The sequence below is a fragment of the Lontra canadensis genome, unplaced genomic scaffold (genome assembly GCF_010015895.1).
Source record: "Lontra canadensis isolate GAN:19392208 unplaced genomic scaffold, GSC_riverotter_1.0 scaffold49, whole genome shotgun sequence".
NCBI lineage: Eukaryota > Metazoa > Chordata > Mammalia > Carnivora > Mustelidae > Lontra > Lontra canadensis.
In genome coordinates, this window is record NW_022631043.1 from 11,091,746 (window position 1) to 11,108,449 (window position 16,704).

General features: G+C 42.0%; 1 protein-coding gene across 1 annotated transcript in view; it reads left to right on the forward strand.

The window, feature by feature from the left end:
- Positions 1 to 16,445, forward strand: part of LOC116876987 (general transcription factor 3C polypeptide 6-like) — a 35,967-nt gene extending 19,522 nt beyond the window's left edge. Inside the window, exons 2-4 of the mRNA XM_032873444.1 lie at positions 11,291 to 11,306; positions 12,708 to 13,290; positions 16,441 to 16,445. Coding sequence (XP_032729335.1) covers positions 11,291 to 11,306; positions 12,708 to 13,290; positions 16,441 to 16,445 — 604 coding nt within the window. The remainder of the gene's footprint in view (positions 1 to 11,290; positions 11,307 to 12,707; positions 13,291 to 16,440) is intronic.
- Positions 16,446 to 16,704: the final 259 nt, after the last annotated feature.

The window sequence follows — 16,704 nt, forward strand, 5'->3', positions numbered from 1 at the left end:
AGTAGGTGGCTTTCCTATGTCCACATGTTTAGTGCAAGACTCTAGTCTCAAATGTGTGTCTTTTGGATTCCTCTGGCTGTTGCCCAGTCAATGGGTGACCACAAGACTTTTCTCAGTGGTTCCCTGATCCTCAAAGGTGCATTACTTGTTTTCAGGTGTCGGGCACTAGCTAGCTCTGAATATGCTGAAAACATTCATGATACAGATACATGCTCTCTTCTAGTGAAACCACTCCAAGAGAATTCTCTCCAAACTCATTCCCTGGGTATGTGGCTGTCTATCCCCTTCATCCCAGGATGAGTCCCAGACCAGAACTTCTGAAGATTCTGATGAAATAATAACTCGTTTTCATTCCTACTGCACCCCCAAAAATGTTTGCTATGCTTTGATCTTCTGGAGGAACTGGGATATTCGCAGGACAGGACTATGTCAAGAGTTCCATTAATATGAAGCAAAGCATTCAGTACAGAATTCTAAAGGGACAAGACTATCTCTACTTTGAGCCCAACAGCCTGAAGATGGAAGAAATGTCCCCACAGGTTGAACAAATATTTATCTAGTCAGCCCTGCGTTTAGTCCTCATCCAGACATCCCTACCACCAGAGATAAACTCCTAAGTCTCAATGAAACTTATTCAGAAAGAAATCTGCCTGAATATTTTAACCTGGCTTCCACTGTTAAGCCCCCCAGCTCAAAGGGCCATGTGAAGCTGGTAAAGAAACTGGGAGGAGGGAAAGGGGGACATTGACTCATCTTATTTTCATCTAACTTCTCTTTTCCTTAGAAGTTAACAAAAAGACAGTGAAAAGGTGAAAAGGCTACATTTTTTAAAAAGATTTGTCTATTTATTTTACAAAGAGAGAGAGAGAAAGTACAAGCAGGGGGAGGGGAAGAAGGAGAGAGAGAGAAAGAAAATCCTCAAGCAGACTCCACACTGAGCACGGAGCCTGACATAGTGCTCCATCTGGACCCTGAGATCTTGACCTGAGCCAAAATCAAGAGCTGGACGCTTAACCAACTGAACCACCCAGGTGCCCCAGAAGGGGCTACATCTTTTGTTATGACAATGTAACATAGTATGAAATTAAATTGATGCTTGCAGACTGCAATTAGCAGGAAGTATTTATGCATTCTGCAAGTAACTAAGACAAGGTTTCAGTTCAGTGTCAGATGGTCACAGAATGAGGTTTGAGAAACAAATTTCAAGAGAAAAGACCCAGAGAGGGGAGAGTAATAATCATAGCTAATATTATTTCAATGAAAACTTAAATAGCCCCATTCTCCTCATTTTACAGATGTAGAAATAAAGGCACAGAGAGTTGACTTTTCCAAGACCATTCAACAAAAATAATCATTGAAGCTGAGATTAGAACTCAGGCAGTGTGACTTGAGGGCAAAGTTTCTTTCTAGTTCTGCCCAAGATATGATCAGGGGCCCCTCTAGTTATACCACTTTGTGTCCTTGTGTGCAGGAACCACAGAGAGAGATTGTACAGTCGCTAAAGAAAAATGTTAATGTCTCTAGAACTGGGCTTGCCAATGGAATCATAATATGAGCTACATATGTATTTCCAACTTTCTAGCAGCCACATTTTTTAAAAGATTTATTTATTTTAGGGGTGGTGGCAGGGAGGGGCAGAGGGAAAGAGAGTCTCAAGCAGACTGTGAGTTGAGAACAGATCCTGATGGGGGACTCGATCCCACCACCCTGAGATCACGACCTGAGCTGAAACCAAGAGTTGGGCACTAAATTGACTATACCACCCAGGCTCCTCTAGCAGCCACATTTTTAAACAGTAAAAAGAAAAAGGTGAAACCAGTTTTTAATGATATATTTTCTTGAACCCAACATATCCAAAGTATTATCATTGCAATATAGCATCAACATAAGTTATTCCTGAGATATTTTTAATTCTTTTGCTTTTACTCAGTCTCATAGCACATTGTGCGTGCTCAGTAGCCACACGCTGGACAGTGTGACCCTGGACCAACAGTTCTACGTCATGGAGAGCTTTAGAAAATGCTGATAACTGTGCCCCTCCAAGGTCCCATTAGGTCAAAATTTCTGGGGTTAGGGCCAGGCCTTGGTATTTTCTGTTAAATACCAGCATGCTTCTAGGATGTAGTCAGACTGTAAATTCCAGGCTGGAAGATTCCTTGTCCTTATTCCCTGTGTGTCCCAGTTCCCTTTACAGAGCCTGGAACTTTGTAAGCATTGAAAACAGGCTTCATGAACAAGTGAGTGGGGTTTGGACTCGCATTTCAGTATCCTGAATCCTAGTTCTGACTCTGCCACAAACTAGCTGTGTGACAAAGATCTTACCCCAGCCCTTCTCCCGAGTCTGATCTTCCTCCTCAGCAGCAACAAGGTCTCTGGACTCAGGGCTTGCTCTCCAGTTCTGTGTCAGATATTCATAACCCCGAGGACGTATGCAGCACACTTGCCACACAGGAGCACTGTCCAGCAGTGCATGCCCCTTTCACCAGGTCATCACCCCCTACTCCGGCCCACAGTCTGGGACCTCCAATTACAGGGCATCCTGCTACATTGCCCTTGGTCGACATATGTAATCACTGTGTCGGGGGTGTCTCCACAGCCACAGAAAATTTAAATTGCATCTTCCAGGTCTCAATATGATGTTTCTGGGCCGTTTTGCATGCTGCTCCTAAGAGAAAGGCATTTTCTTGATGTGCACAGCAGCTACACTAATAACAGGGGGATGGTGGCATGTCACTGTTTATAGCACAGGGACAGCTGCACCTCTGTGAGCTGCAGGTTCTGCTTCGGAGTGGGCAGGTGGAGGCAAGGAAGGCACAGGAGGGAAGGGAAAGGTGCCCTTCCATGTAAACGTTTGCATCTGTGATTTGGCAAAGACAAGAGAAAAAAAAAAACAAAACAACACTGTGAACCTTAGATCGAGTCCAGACACTTTGAAATGTTGGGGAGCTGGTTTGTTAATGTATTTAACCACCAGAAGGAAGGAAGAAGGGAAGGAGACATTGTCACAGCTTGCAGGATAAACTTAAGCTCCAAGCTGGGCATCAGAATTTGTGTGATCTATACTACCTCGGTGCCAGCACTGGTACCAGCTTCCCCCTCTATTCTTGGCTCCCACACTTCCCCAGCACTTGCCCTATGCCCCAAGTATGCTGGACTGACAATGCTTGGTTGAACGGATTATAATCTCATAGTACCCTTTGTATTTGTGCATACATCTTTTGCCAGAATAAATTCTAACCATTCTTTAACATTTGGATGCCACCTCCTCCAGGAAGCGTTATTGGATCACCCACAGCAAGCCTAGTTTGGATCGGAGATTTCTCCTTTGTGTTTTTTCAAACCAGCAGGCTCACTCTCATCATACCACCTGGCAGTCCCAACTAGCTCTTCCCGGTAAGCGGTCATCTTCAGAGGAAGAAAACTGCATCATTATCTCTCCATCCCTAGCACACTTGGTAGAATATGATAGGCTCTTAATTTGAAGAATGAGATAGGGAACGAGAGCAGGAGGGAAAGAGAGGGAGGAAGAGAGGGAAAACACATTAACTGACTGAAGAGAGGGAAAAAGAAGAGGGAGAGAGATGGAAGGAAAAAATGGGAGAAGTACAGGAGTATTATGAACTGAATTGTGTTCTCCAAATTTCATATTTTGGAGACCTAACTCCCAAGGCAACTCTACTGAGACAGGGCCTTTGTGGAGGAAATTAAAATTAAATGAGGTCATAAGGAGGAACCCTACTCCAAAATGACTGGGTCCCTATAAGCAGAGACACCAGTGGTGTACACACACAGCAAAGACCACATGAGGACACGGGGAGGAGACAGCCGTCTACAAGCCATGGAGAGAGTACTCAGGAGATACCAACTCTGCCAACAGCCTCCAGAACTGTGAGAAGGTTAACTTCTGTTGTTTAAGCCCCTGAATCTGTGGTATATGGTTATGTCAGTCCTGGCACACTAATATAATAAATGATAGAAATGTTCAGCCCAATTGCACAGACAAGGGAAGAAGGAAGAGGGGTGTGTGGCTGCTGTGGCATTTTGCTGCTCAGATGTCCCTCCACAGAGAACTTGCTGGAAGGAGCTCAGGAAGCCTCCAGTGCCAGTCATGGGGATGCAGCAGATGCTCAGGCTGAGGGCCCAGGGCCTCCTTCTCAGGGCAGCTCCCAGCTGATGACTGAGCACAGCAGGGAGACTAGGACCAGACCATTTTACCCCTCAGTGCAGGAGGCTCTGGCTTCCTTCCATTGGCTGAGACTTCCTCAGTGCTGGAGAGGGGTCTCAGGTTCTTCCTGCCTCCTCCTACTTCTCCTCTGTTTCCCAGAGGCCAGGCCCACCCCACAGGAGGAGCCTCTCTCCCCTTCCCCGACTCACTTTCCTTTTGGTCCTGCACCAGCATTTTCCCCAACAAGCCTCTTGCCCATTTAATTCTGTCTTGGCAGCTGCTTTCCAGAAAACTGAAACTGACAGAGGTGTGCAGAGTTGGGCATCCACTGGGTGCTCTTTGCCTCATAACCATCACCTATTTCTATTATCCTAGCAATCTGGAAAGGAGGCAGTTTTCTTCCCACTGTACAGAGGAAGAAACTAAGCATGATAGAGATGAGCAGCTTGCCCCACAGTCACGAGGCTGGTCACAATGAGGCTACATTCTGTTGGCGCTATGCCTTCTTCCAGCTCACACATCGGTTCCCGCCCCTCTCCCCCACCTCCTGCCATGGACCACCACTCTGCTGAGCCAACGAGCAGCAGTTTCTAACGCTGGATAGCTCTTGTCACTTTCCAAGGGGATGTCTCCAAGTGGCTTCCACAGTGTCAGGCCTCACCCCCCAGAAGTCGTACTCTGAAACCTGGGGACTCATCCCTTGAGATGAGACTTGGAAGAGAAAGATGTTCAAAGGGCAGACCAGGGGGCAGCAGGACCTTCTTGGCAAGGGAAACCAGGGCCTGTGGTCACAGGGAGACTAGCAATGGCAAGAATGGAGGGATAATAGGACCGAATGTGGAGCCAAGAGCCACAACACAGAGAAACCCATCTTCTTACTTGTGAACCTCTAGCATCCCAGTGGTGCCTAGCACTTGGCCAGCACTTAAGAAATATGCACTGCAGTGATCAGCCAAGAAACATAACCATTGAGCTTATTAGGATCAGTTTGACTCTTGGGTTAATGTATTCAGAATAGAAATAAGCAGTGGATTTATCCTCTTTGCTTTTCCTCTTTTTTTTTTTAATTTCACTCCATCATTGAAGTTTGGGGTTAATTGGGACAGGCCAGAGCTGGTTAAAGGAAAGTAGACTTTGATGTCACCCTGCTGATGCCTCATTCTGTCTGTTCTGGGTGTGTGAGGTACAGCAGTTCCCAAAGAGTTAACTCCTGGCAGTTTCCAAATCTGCAACCTTCAGAGGCCAGCAGGTCCCTCCATCTCCACCTCTAAATCAATCACACAAGATTTTCTGAAACCATCAGTCTAAGTTTTCCTTTGATCATTATCTTGTCCCCTGCTATAAACCCACTCTCTGTCCTGTCCCCCAGCAGCAGGGGAGACAAGCTGCCTGTTAGCAGACTGACTGCAGATTCCTTGGAAGAGACTGCCTGCTGGTGCTTTCACTCTGCAGGACTTCAAAGGGGAGCCCAACACATTTAAACACCATGGGGGAGAAATGCTAGAAAGAGGTGCACACTCTACCTAGTGAGGTCTGGCACTATTCTCTCCCACCTTCTGGCAGGGCCATTGTCCAAAGAGCCACAGTGATGAAAAATACTGGTTCGGGAACTAGGGTAGATGCAACAAGCAGAAGTGGAATTTTAACCAGCAGCAAGTGCCTCTGGACTACAAGTTTCTCTCCACTGGACCTCAATTTTCTCGTCTGTACCGTGAATAGGTTTAATGATCTCATATGTGCACTTCTGATCTTGGGCATAGTCTATTTCTGGGGAAATGGTTGCATGGATGGATGGATGGATGGATGGATAGCAGAAAACTAAATTCAGTAAACAGTCCATAAAAGGTAATAAAGATGATGATAGAGATAAAGACAGATGATGTTCTGACTAGAACAGAACATCAGTTCACTACATAACAAGGCTAAGTAAGGTAAGACAGAAATTGCCATTACCTCTTAGATGCCTCGGAGATAGTCAAGTGCTAACAACTACAAAAGTAGTAGAGAACCTCCTTGGTTCTTAGCATCATCAAAAGAAATGAGCCTGATGCAATTGCCAAATTTGTATATTCAGCGGCCTACTTGCTATCTTCATTTGAATGTCTCCCATGTACCTATCTCAAAATCACCCTGTTTCAAACCTAAATTCTCCCCCTTTGTCTCCCCTCTCTCAGGGACAGGGAATGCCTGCCCTCTGTCAAGTTTCTTAGACGAGAAATCTGAGAGCCATTTCAGACCCTCTTCCTTAACCCTCCTGAGTTTTTCACAAGTCCTATGAAGTTGACTTCGAAAATACTCAAGTCACCCGCTGTTCAACCCTTCATAGACCTTATGCTAAGTTAAGACATCATCATCTTTTTTCTAGATCACTCTAGCAGCTTTTATTCGTCCTCTCCTTCTCCATTTACTACCACCCTTTGCTTTAACCCAATCTCTACACAGCGGGGGGATATTGGGCCACTTGCCCACTCCAAACTCTTCAGTGTCCCCTTTTGTACTTTGGATAATCCAAATAGTTTGCCATAAGCAGCAAATCCCTCCTTGTGTGGCCCAGCTGATTTCCCCAGCTTCATCTTGTGCCATGCTCCCTCTCCCTCCATGTGCTCTAACTACAAAGCTATTCTTTCATATTCTCAAATAAGACCAAGTTGTTTCTCACTTTGGACTCCTCACTCCCATATTCTGCAAGCCCCACCCATCCCGTCCCTTAAACTGATTGATTTCTACCCATCCACCATTGCAAGCATCCCTCAAAAGATAGCGATGGCTCCCCAGTGAAATTAGGCTCCAGTGATGCCCCCTCTTAGAACTCTCTACTTGTCCTTGAACAACTCTATGACAATTTGGAACTCTGTATTTATATGTGTGATTACTTGTTTTAAGTCTGTCTTCTGAATCAGCCTGCAATGTCTACCAGGACAGAGATTGTGTTTTTTACTGCTGTTGGTCACCACTGTATCTCCCAGCACATAGTTCCAAATATATGTAAGTCATTAAACATTTGTTGAATTGTTGAATGAATGAAGTTATTGTTATCTCTAATGTTTTCCCATAAAAATTAGTGCTGAGGCTAAATATCTTAACAGTATTTTATTTTACTCTTTTCAGTTAAACCTCAAAACTACTTTGAAAAGAGAATATCTCTTTCTAGGTCCTGGGAATCAAAGGATTCGGGGTCAGAGAAATTAAGAGCCTTCTTATCCAACCTCGAACCTGAAACTCAAAGTTTTCATTTTTCTAACCCGGCTGACCTTCCCTATAAAAAGTATCCATCAATGACTGTGTTGAAGTGGTGGGATTACAGGGCATTTTCTTTTTAACTCTTTTCCAATAGATTTTTATGTCATCACTCTCGTAATGAAACTAATGAGTATAAATGCATTTTTACTCTCTGGCTAAGCCAGTAAAGTCAAATCTGTGCATAGGTGGAAGATTGCTGGGATTCAGTATTAACCCTCAGCACTATTACCACAAACAAGCATGTACTGAGCAGGACCTATTTAATGTGAGGATCTAGGTTGTCTTTTTGCAACAACATAACTCAATCGAAAAGATGGAGGATTTCTCCATCCTATACCTATACCCTCTCCACCCCCCGCCCAGGTTACACAGCTGATGAACATAACACTAACTTAAATGTCTGACTTCAAAATCCACACAAGACAAACATTTAGGAATGAAGGCATCTCCCTGAAGCAATTTGTCAATAGTCACACAGATTATTGCCAGGTTCTACATGCCCATCTCTAAATTCTGTTTCCCATCTATGGAATTGCCTCTTCCCCTCTAGTAACATCTTTCTTAACTAGTTCCTATTTTATTACATTTTTAGTGAGTGATTAGAAAGTCAATACCTATTCCATGAAAATACTTACAAAATGGAAAGAGGTATTAACCCACAATTCATCCAAGCAGAGGCAATGTCATTCATTTTAACAGTCCAGATGAGTAAAGTTTCATGCTTATAACATCATATCTTCTATAGAGATTATTAGTGGTAACATTTCTTTTCATGCAGAAAGCAGATACCAGTGCTCTTATTACTTTTTAAATTGTCAAACAGCAGTCAATCATGTCCCCTGAAATGTTGATCTAACAATCATTGCTGGTTAATATTGACCAACTAATTTAAAAGTTTCAAAGGAGATGTATACAATTTGCCCAAGGTGACTTCAAAATAATGCCCAATCCAGTTAATGTTTACATCCCTAAGGTGCTTACCTCCACTAAAAACCAGCCTTGCACATCAGCCCCACAGGAAAGGACAGCTCATGCCAGAGTTAAGTGTGGGCTCCAAGATAAAGAGCAACCCAGCTGGAAAGCCGGGGTTCAAACACGTTTGGTTTCCATTAACTGGGTTTGCAACTGGGTTTGCCCCTTCAAAGGCAATGAACATTCCTCTCCCCAACCTAAAAATTCCTACTTCCTCCAAAATGGCAGACCCAAGAAAAATTCCTGAATCAAAGAACTGAGCTCCTAAACAGTTACCCTTTTAGGCTGATTTTACACAAGTTTTATTTTGTGATGCAATTGATACATGTTTTTCATGAACTAAAAACAGAAAACACCATTCATCACAATAAGAATTAACTGATATCTCATCACTATTGTTTTTGAAAATATGTAACAAAATGAAGTCATGCTAATTGTTTTCACATATCGCTGTATTGTCACCATCCTTTCTAAAATTTTAAAATAACCTGGTTTCCAATTGACAGTAGGTATGTTAAGGTCATCAATCAATCCTTTCTGACGTTTGTACATTTAGATTGCCTCCAATTTTTCTCCATTATAAACACTTCAGCAACGAGCATCCTATACCTCAACTCATTCTATAAAGAATTACTGGACTTCTAAAAAAAAAAAAAAAAAGCCTGGCACATAGTACCAAAATTTTTACTCATATTCTTAATTACTCCCTTAAGATATATTTCCTGGAAGTGGAACTTTTGGTCAAAACACACTTTTCAGAATTTGATTGGAGAGAGTTTATATCAGTAGATACTTCTGTCAACACCACCTGAGATTATCTCCATCACCTGGACTTCATCAAGGAGGGCAAGCAGGTACAGCTGCTTTAGAGCAGTGCTACTCAAAGTGGTCTTTGGACCAGCATCATCTGCATTTTGTAGAAATGCAGATTCTTGGGTTCTACCCCTGAGATCTACTCAGTCAACATCCCTGATACTTGGGACGAAGTAATCTGGATTTTAATAAGCTCTCCACACGATTCTCTTGCTCATTAATGTTTGAGAACCAATGACCTCAAGCATAAGAAACAGATCTATCAGTGTCACCAAGCAACATACATCCTCCCGACTATCTTCACTGTTTTGTTCTTTCTCAATAACCTTTCCTGAAACCAACTCATAGCTAATTCTTCAACAGAGGCCCCAGATAGGTATAAAGTCAGCTTTTCAGCTAGTTTGGCAAGACAGTGAACTTCAGAACTGAAGTGGACAAAATATAGAGGCAAGTAGAGGGGAGAGAAGGAAAGTGTCTTCTGCACAGGGGTGGAGAAGAAGGGCCACAGTGTTCTGTGAGAAGCAAGGCATGTGAAGCCTTGATGTTACTTGGAAGACCAGCTTTCGAAGTCTGCCTCATCTCACTTGTAACTCAATAACCTTGGACAACTACTTAATACTATTGATGCTCAGTTTCCTCTTTTGTTTATCAGGGATAAACATCCCATGTTGCAGGTTGTTGTCAGGTTCACAAATGATAAGCAATGTGAAATACTTGGAAATTGTAAAGCCCTGTCCACATTAGGGGGGTAACATTATTATCAGAGACCTGGTTGTAGGCAAAAGTTGCCCTTCCTGTGCTTTCCCTCTTCCCCATTCTTACCATGAAATTTCACTTCTTCCCCCAAACCTTCAAAGGCCTCACTTATCAGTCATCAACATACGAAGCAAACTGCCTCCTTGGCCTCCTTTTAAGAGGTATCACTTACACTTCCCAGTTGGAATATTATCTTCCTTATCTCCAGACTGCAGAAATGCATGGCCTACCACCTCTCGAAGTTGGATGGAAAAATCACTTAGATGGAACACCCCAGTTGCAGGGAAGGAAAGAGACTGTGAAAGTTCCAAACACTGTTAGGGAAGGCAGCATGACATTTGGGGCTCAGAGTAGGAGCCCAAATTTTGACCCTCTCATTAGGAAGAAGAAGGGGTCTTTGGCACTATAAGAATAACACTGCCAAAAGAGAATTCTTGATTTCCCTTTGAAAATCTGTTTTCACCCAGATTTTCCCATCTTAGGAGAGAGTGGCATGTTTTCTCACACCAGAAATCTGAATTACCCTTGATTCCTTTCTTTCCCTCACCTTCTAGGTCTAATTAGTCATGATAAACTATTGCCTTTAAGCAACTTGCTTAACCTCTTTGAGCATCAGTTCCCTCCTCTGAAAGACAGGGTATAATAATGTATCTTATTCCAGGCTTTCAAGAATTAATTTAGACAGCCTTCTAATCCTTGACCATCCACCCTGCAGAAAGCACCAACAATCTCTCTACAGTGTGAAGTGACACCTCTGAGAGCCATTGCATAAATATTCATGGGACTCAGGCTACATTGCAGGCATTCTACACAGGACATAGCATTGAAAATGACAAGAGGATTCCTGTTCTGCTGGAGTTTATAATCCAGAGGGTGGAAAGGTAGAGGGAGAAACAGACAAAAGAAATAGCAAGAAGAATTTCATATCAGAAAATTATCTTAAATCTCTCCTTGGACAACACCTATTCTGATCTGAAGGTGTTGTCCAAGAAGAGACTTAACATAATATGGTAGAGAGTAGATATGTGGCTACCTAAAACTGGGTGATTGGAACTGGCCTCTCTGAAGAGGTCCCATGTAGGCTGAGGTTTGAATGACAAGAAGAAACCAGCCACGTAAACAGGATGAAGAGACAAGTCATTCCAGACCGAGTATAAATGCCTCTCTGCCTGAGTAAAACTTGGAAAGTCCAAGGAATACCCAGCAAGCTAGCACAGCTGGTGCGTGTGGGACACAAGGAGAGAGGTAATTAATAGAGTCAAAGGAGTGGTACAGTGAGATCAAAGAGGGTTTTGCAAACCAAGAAAAGAAGTTTGAATTTGTCTGTTTATTTCTTTGTTTCAGTGACAAGAAACGCCAGGTAATAGTCTTAAGTGGAAAAGTGATTTGGTTTTATTTTGCTTTTTAAAATATCACCCTGAGTACTTCCGGGGGAATGGATTGCAAGAGGACAAGGGAACGAATGGGGACAGTATTTACAATGGTTCAGATAAGAGAAGATGGTGGCTTGGACTGGGGTAAAGACCAGGGAGCTGGAAAAAGTGGACAATTCTGGATATGTTCTGTATATAAAGTCCAGAGGACTTGGTGACCAATTATTCCTAAAAAATAGACACAAGAAAAAAAAAATAAAAAGATCAAGGATAACTCAGTTTCTGGTGTGCACCACTATGAAGCTACTTACTGGGATGGTAAAACCCAGAAAAAGCAAGATTGTAATGAGAAATAAAGAGTTATGCTTTAGTCACATTATTCTTGTGATGCTTCAGCATGCATGTAGAGATGTCAAGTTGGCATTTAGATTTGTCTTGTCTTGAGTTGTAGGGTGTGTTGAGGGCTGGAGGTAAAACATTCAGGAGTAATCAGAATCCCAGATTCCACCCAAGGACATACTTCTTAAATGTGTTACACATTGATATCCTTCAGACTCATGGCCATACCTTAGAAAAGTACAGGTGAAAGACATAGCTTCTGCCTTCGAGATACTCTCAATGTCCTGAGGAAAAGGCAGATACACAGAAAAGTATATCATACCATTTTTCAGTGCTAGGATGGATGGAGGTGTTATGGGGTGCTAACCGTGGCCTTGGGCTCTTCTGGTCCTCATTTCTATCATACAAACTGTCATAGTACCATTTGTCTTGACAACAGGGCAATAGGCACATTTCAAAGGAAATGATGTAGATGGAAGTGAATGAAAGACACAGAGACTTGCATTATTATCCCTCTGCAAAGAGGGAGAAAGCTGGCATGAAGAGAGTATTCAAAGACTTTCCAGCAAAACACAGGGCTAAGTTCTGGCTGATAGGACTCAAAGGAGCCTGTCTATCTAATCATTGCAGCAGGAAATGTAATTCTTCACAAAGCCAATGCTGCTGTGAGGGAATTTGCATGAGGTCCAAGATAGGATGTAAAAGTTTCTCTGCTGTTGCTGTAGCTTAGTGATAGCTCCTAAAAACAGGCATGCCATACTTGGTGGCTGTTTCTTCTATACCAGCTCACCTTTGATCCTTAGCAAAAGTTTAACCTTTAAACTTTCCACCAGTGACATCACATTGTCCAGCTGTGAGAACATTGAGCCGTGGAGGGAACATGACCTGTTCAAACTTTGACACTATCCCCTAATAACTGCAGCATGTGACTCTGTCCCTTAGCCTCAGTTTCTGGAATTGTAATATGGTTGTGATAATCATCTTCCAGGTAACTTTAAGGATTTATCAAGACAATGAATGTGTTGTGGAATCATGGCCGCGACCGATAGTGGATCCAGGAGGATGGGGAAGAGGAAGTCGAGAAGTTGGTTCTGGTGGAATTGTCCAGAATTATTGATTCAGTCTTTCTATCAAAATGTGAAAATAAATGCAAGGTTTGGGTAATTGACACTGAGAGTCCCATTATACAAGTGGGCAGCTGTGTCCTTGCTGGAGAGTATGAAGACACCCTTGGAACCTGTGTTACATTTGAAGCAAATGTTGAACATGGTGATGCAGAAGGCAGTAATAAAACAATGCTAAAATATAAACACCATACAATGAAGAAGTTCAGCATGACAAGCACTCTTTTGACAGAAAAGAAGGAAGGAGAAGAAAGCCTAGGTGGTGTGAAATGGCCGCAAATCAAGGACGATGATTTCTGCTATAGACCCAACATGATTTGTAGCTTTCTGCATGAAAATGAAGATGACGACGTTGTAGCTCTAGCCTCAGATAAATCTTTGGAGTTGGAAGAGCAAGAGATTCAAAGGAAAGATAATTCAAACCTGAATTATAAACAGGGGAAATCACTGAACTTGGAAGAAGAGAATTCTGGCCCTTTTACTGATATCTCTTCTTTGAAGGTGGAAGGTTATTTTTTATTTTTTTTTATGGAAACTCAAGATACTGCCTTGAAAATCACTCTTAGATGAAATATTTCTCATAACTAGTAACAAATTTTTTGGAGTTTTTATATCAAATCATTGACCGTGTAGATTTCATTTGTTTACTCTTTTACTAGATTTGTTGGTTATACATGCATTTCTGATTAGAGCACAATTTAATGCCAAAGTCATTAAGGACCCAATAGGAATTGAATTTTTAAAAATCTGGTATAAATGACTATTGGGACTCTTCTGTGGTAAGTCCTTTAAATTGAGAGATTTATTAAGGTAAGTGTATGAGTTTTTTTTTATTGCAGCCATTATAAATTACTGCAAACTTAGTGGCTTAAAATGATACAAGTGCATTATCTTGTAGTTTTGTAAGTCAGCTATCTGACATGGGCTGGGCCAAAATCTAGGTGTTCGAAGGACTTTATTCTTTTCCGGAGGTTGGGGGTAGGGGACACTCTGTTTCCTCGTCCATCTATTTGTTGGCAGATTTCAGTTCTTTGCCACTGAAGCATCAGTGTCCCATTTTCTTCCTGGCATCTGAGGGCCATTTCCAGCTTCTAGACACTGTCTACATTCCTTGGCTTCTGGTCTTTTTCTCCTCAAAGCCAGTAAATCTCTTCCTCCTCCCAACATCCTATTTCTGACCCATCTTGATAATTACCTGACCCAGTATCTGTTCTTTCTTTTTTATTTTGTAATAATCGCAGAATTATTCAGGTTAGCCATGGGCCCATATAGGTGTATATATGTATGTATATGGCCATATGACAAGTTCTGGTCAGTGACATGGAATTCTAAGTGTTGAGTTGTGGATGCTTCTGGAAAATTTCCTTAAACTTTAAAGCATAAATGGAGATGAGCCACTTTTTTTCCTGCTGGAACATGGATGTGGTGGCTAGAGCTTCAGCAGGCTTTCGGACTATAAAGAAACTGTGGAAATAGAATCTGTGAGTGGCAGAGCAACAAGATAGAAGATTGGATCCTGATATGATGCTGCCCTGGACTGCCAAGAATAAAGAAGGTTAATAATAAAACCCTTTCTTTTTCTCCCTGGTGAAATGACTTCAAGTTTACCTTTTGGCACTGTTTCTCTGGAAATCTGCTAGAGAAGGTAATAATAGAATGTCAGCTGTGAAGTCAGGCAATATTGTTTGTGATTAAAAATGACCCCTTATTGGGGCCCCTGGGTGGCTTAGTTGGTTAAGTGTCTGACTCTTGATCTCAGCTCAGGTCTTGATTTCAGGGTTATGAGTTCAGGCCCTGCATTGGGCTCCATGTGGAGCCTACTTAAAAAAAAAAAAATGACCCCTTATTGGTAAATTGTGTCTAGACCAGGAAGACTACAATAGGTATAAATGCCCTTTGGCAAATAAAGGACTTTGAACTTACTTAAGCACTGTGTATTGTTTATTTGTTTGTTTGTTTGTGTTTTGGAGTGGGCTCTGTGCCCAGTGATGGGCTTGGACTCACAGACCTGAGACCAAGAGCCACATGGTCTACTGACTGAGACAGCCAGGTGCCCCAAGCACTGTATTACTTATTACGAAGATTCCTGAAAGCTACACTCATGGCTGTTTCAAGAGATGCTGACTCTTGCAAAGTCTGAAGTTTCTAAGCTAGCCCAGCTTCTGCATCCACCCAAATAATCTTGTTCTTACACCTGAACTGACACATGGGCACCAGACTAAAACCTCCTGTAGAAATAAGGCTCACACCGTTGTTCTGTTTCCTGCGAAGTTAAGTGAGTCTGGTGCTGGGTTCAGTCCTATAGGCCAATAAAGCCTACTAGGTCCTGTGAGTGTGAACCTCTTTCCAAACCTATGACTGCCACTGTTGAGGCAGAGAAGGCACTGCCACTACCTCCCTCTGGACTTTATGTGAAAGAAATAACTTGTCTCTTGTTTAAGTCACTCTGTAATAGTCACACTTAATCCTATTTAATATATTATGCATTTTGAAAAACAGAGAAAAGTATAAGGAAGTAGAATGGAAAATCCTTGAGATTTGTAATCTTGCTAATGATATTGATCTAGACTAATATAGTTCTACCTTAAATTGAATATGATAATAAAGTCTTATATTCTTTTTTAACTTTATTTATAATTTTTTATTATGTTATGTTACTTAAAGTCTTATATTCTGAAAAGAAAAAAAAAAAAAGACAATGAAAGCACCTAGCAGAATCATTGGTACACGTTGAGTGCCCTAAAAATGGAGGAGAAGAATGGCATACGAGTTTATTCCATTTTTACCCACTCAGGGTGGCCATAATTCAGTTTCTTAACCTGGATATTGCCACCACCTAGCAGAATGGAGGCTGTATGTATGTTATTGGAATGAACAAATGGCATGCAGAATAGTTATATGAAGTCCTTGAAGGACACAATAAGGTATCTCTGGCTAAAAATGCCTTCCTCTATATGAGAGACCCTTTACTTCAGAGCCCAGATGGTGCCCAGAAGTTGGAGAAATCAATTTTATGATTCACAATCTCAATAGCACCTTTGTTCGAGAAGAGAGACATTGATACTCAACGGGAGAAAAAAGAACAGTCCCTGTCACTATATAATTACCTGGGTTTTCCTCCTCCCCTCTAACTAAAGGGAAAGCTTACTTTGACAAAGGGAACACTAAAACCTGCTTCTGCTCTGGCAGATTAAAAAAAATATATATGTCATTTTCAGGTTCCTCTGAACACAATCATCTCATGCAGTAGAGAGAATATTCATTGAAATCAATTCTCTTCACTTTGTAAAAGTTGAGTCACACAAAAAGTCAAGGTTTGCTTAGACTAATATTGCCCACAGTATGTCAGCTGGAACACTGGATCTGCAGGATGTCAGTAACTATTACCAGCAAGAAAGGGCTCTATGGCACCTCTGTTTGAGAAACAATAGGGTAAAAGTAAAAACTTTTAAAGGGTGAAAGTTGAGGAGTTCTGTTAACTGTTGAGTTGTTTCTTCTTCAGTGTGCTATGAGGCAATGCCAGTCTCCAACAGAGGGTGGACTGTGGCTCAATTCACTGGATTCCTAAAGCATCTTAAAGGATTTGCCATACTTTGAGAAACATTGCCTTAACTCAGGGGATGGGACCAGATAACCTTTCCCATCTCTCCTGTCCCAGATTAGCTGTTCATTTCCTGCCCTAGAATATTCAACTGGATGCTACCAATAGGTTGAGCATGTTTGCAGACTCTGGGAAATGATCTCTGACAACCTCATGACTCCATTTCTTTTTTCATGTAAGGATTCATTAATTCATCAAACATACATTAGAAATCTGCTATAGATCAGGCACTGTGATTAAGGTAGTGATCTCTCTTGGAAAGAAGGTGTTCTTCAATTATAGAAATGAGAGAGGGGAGAAGGGAAACCCAGGTCAGGATGG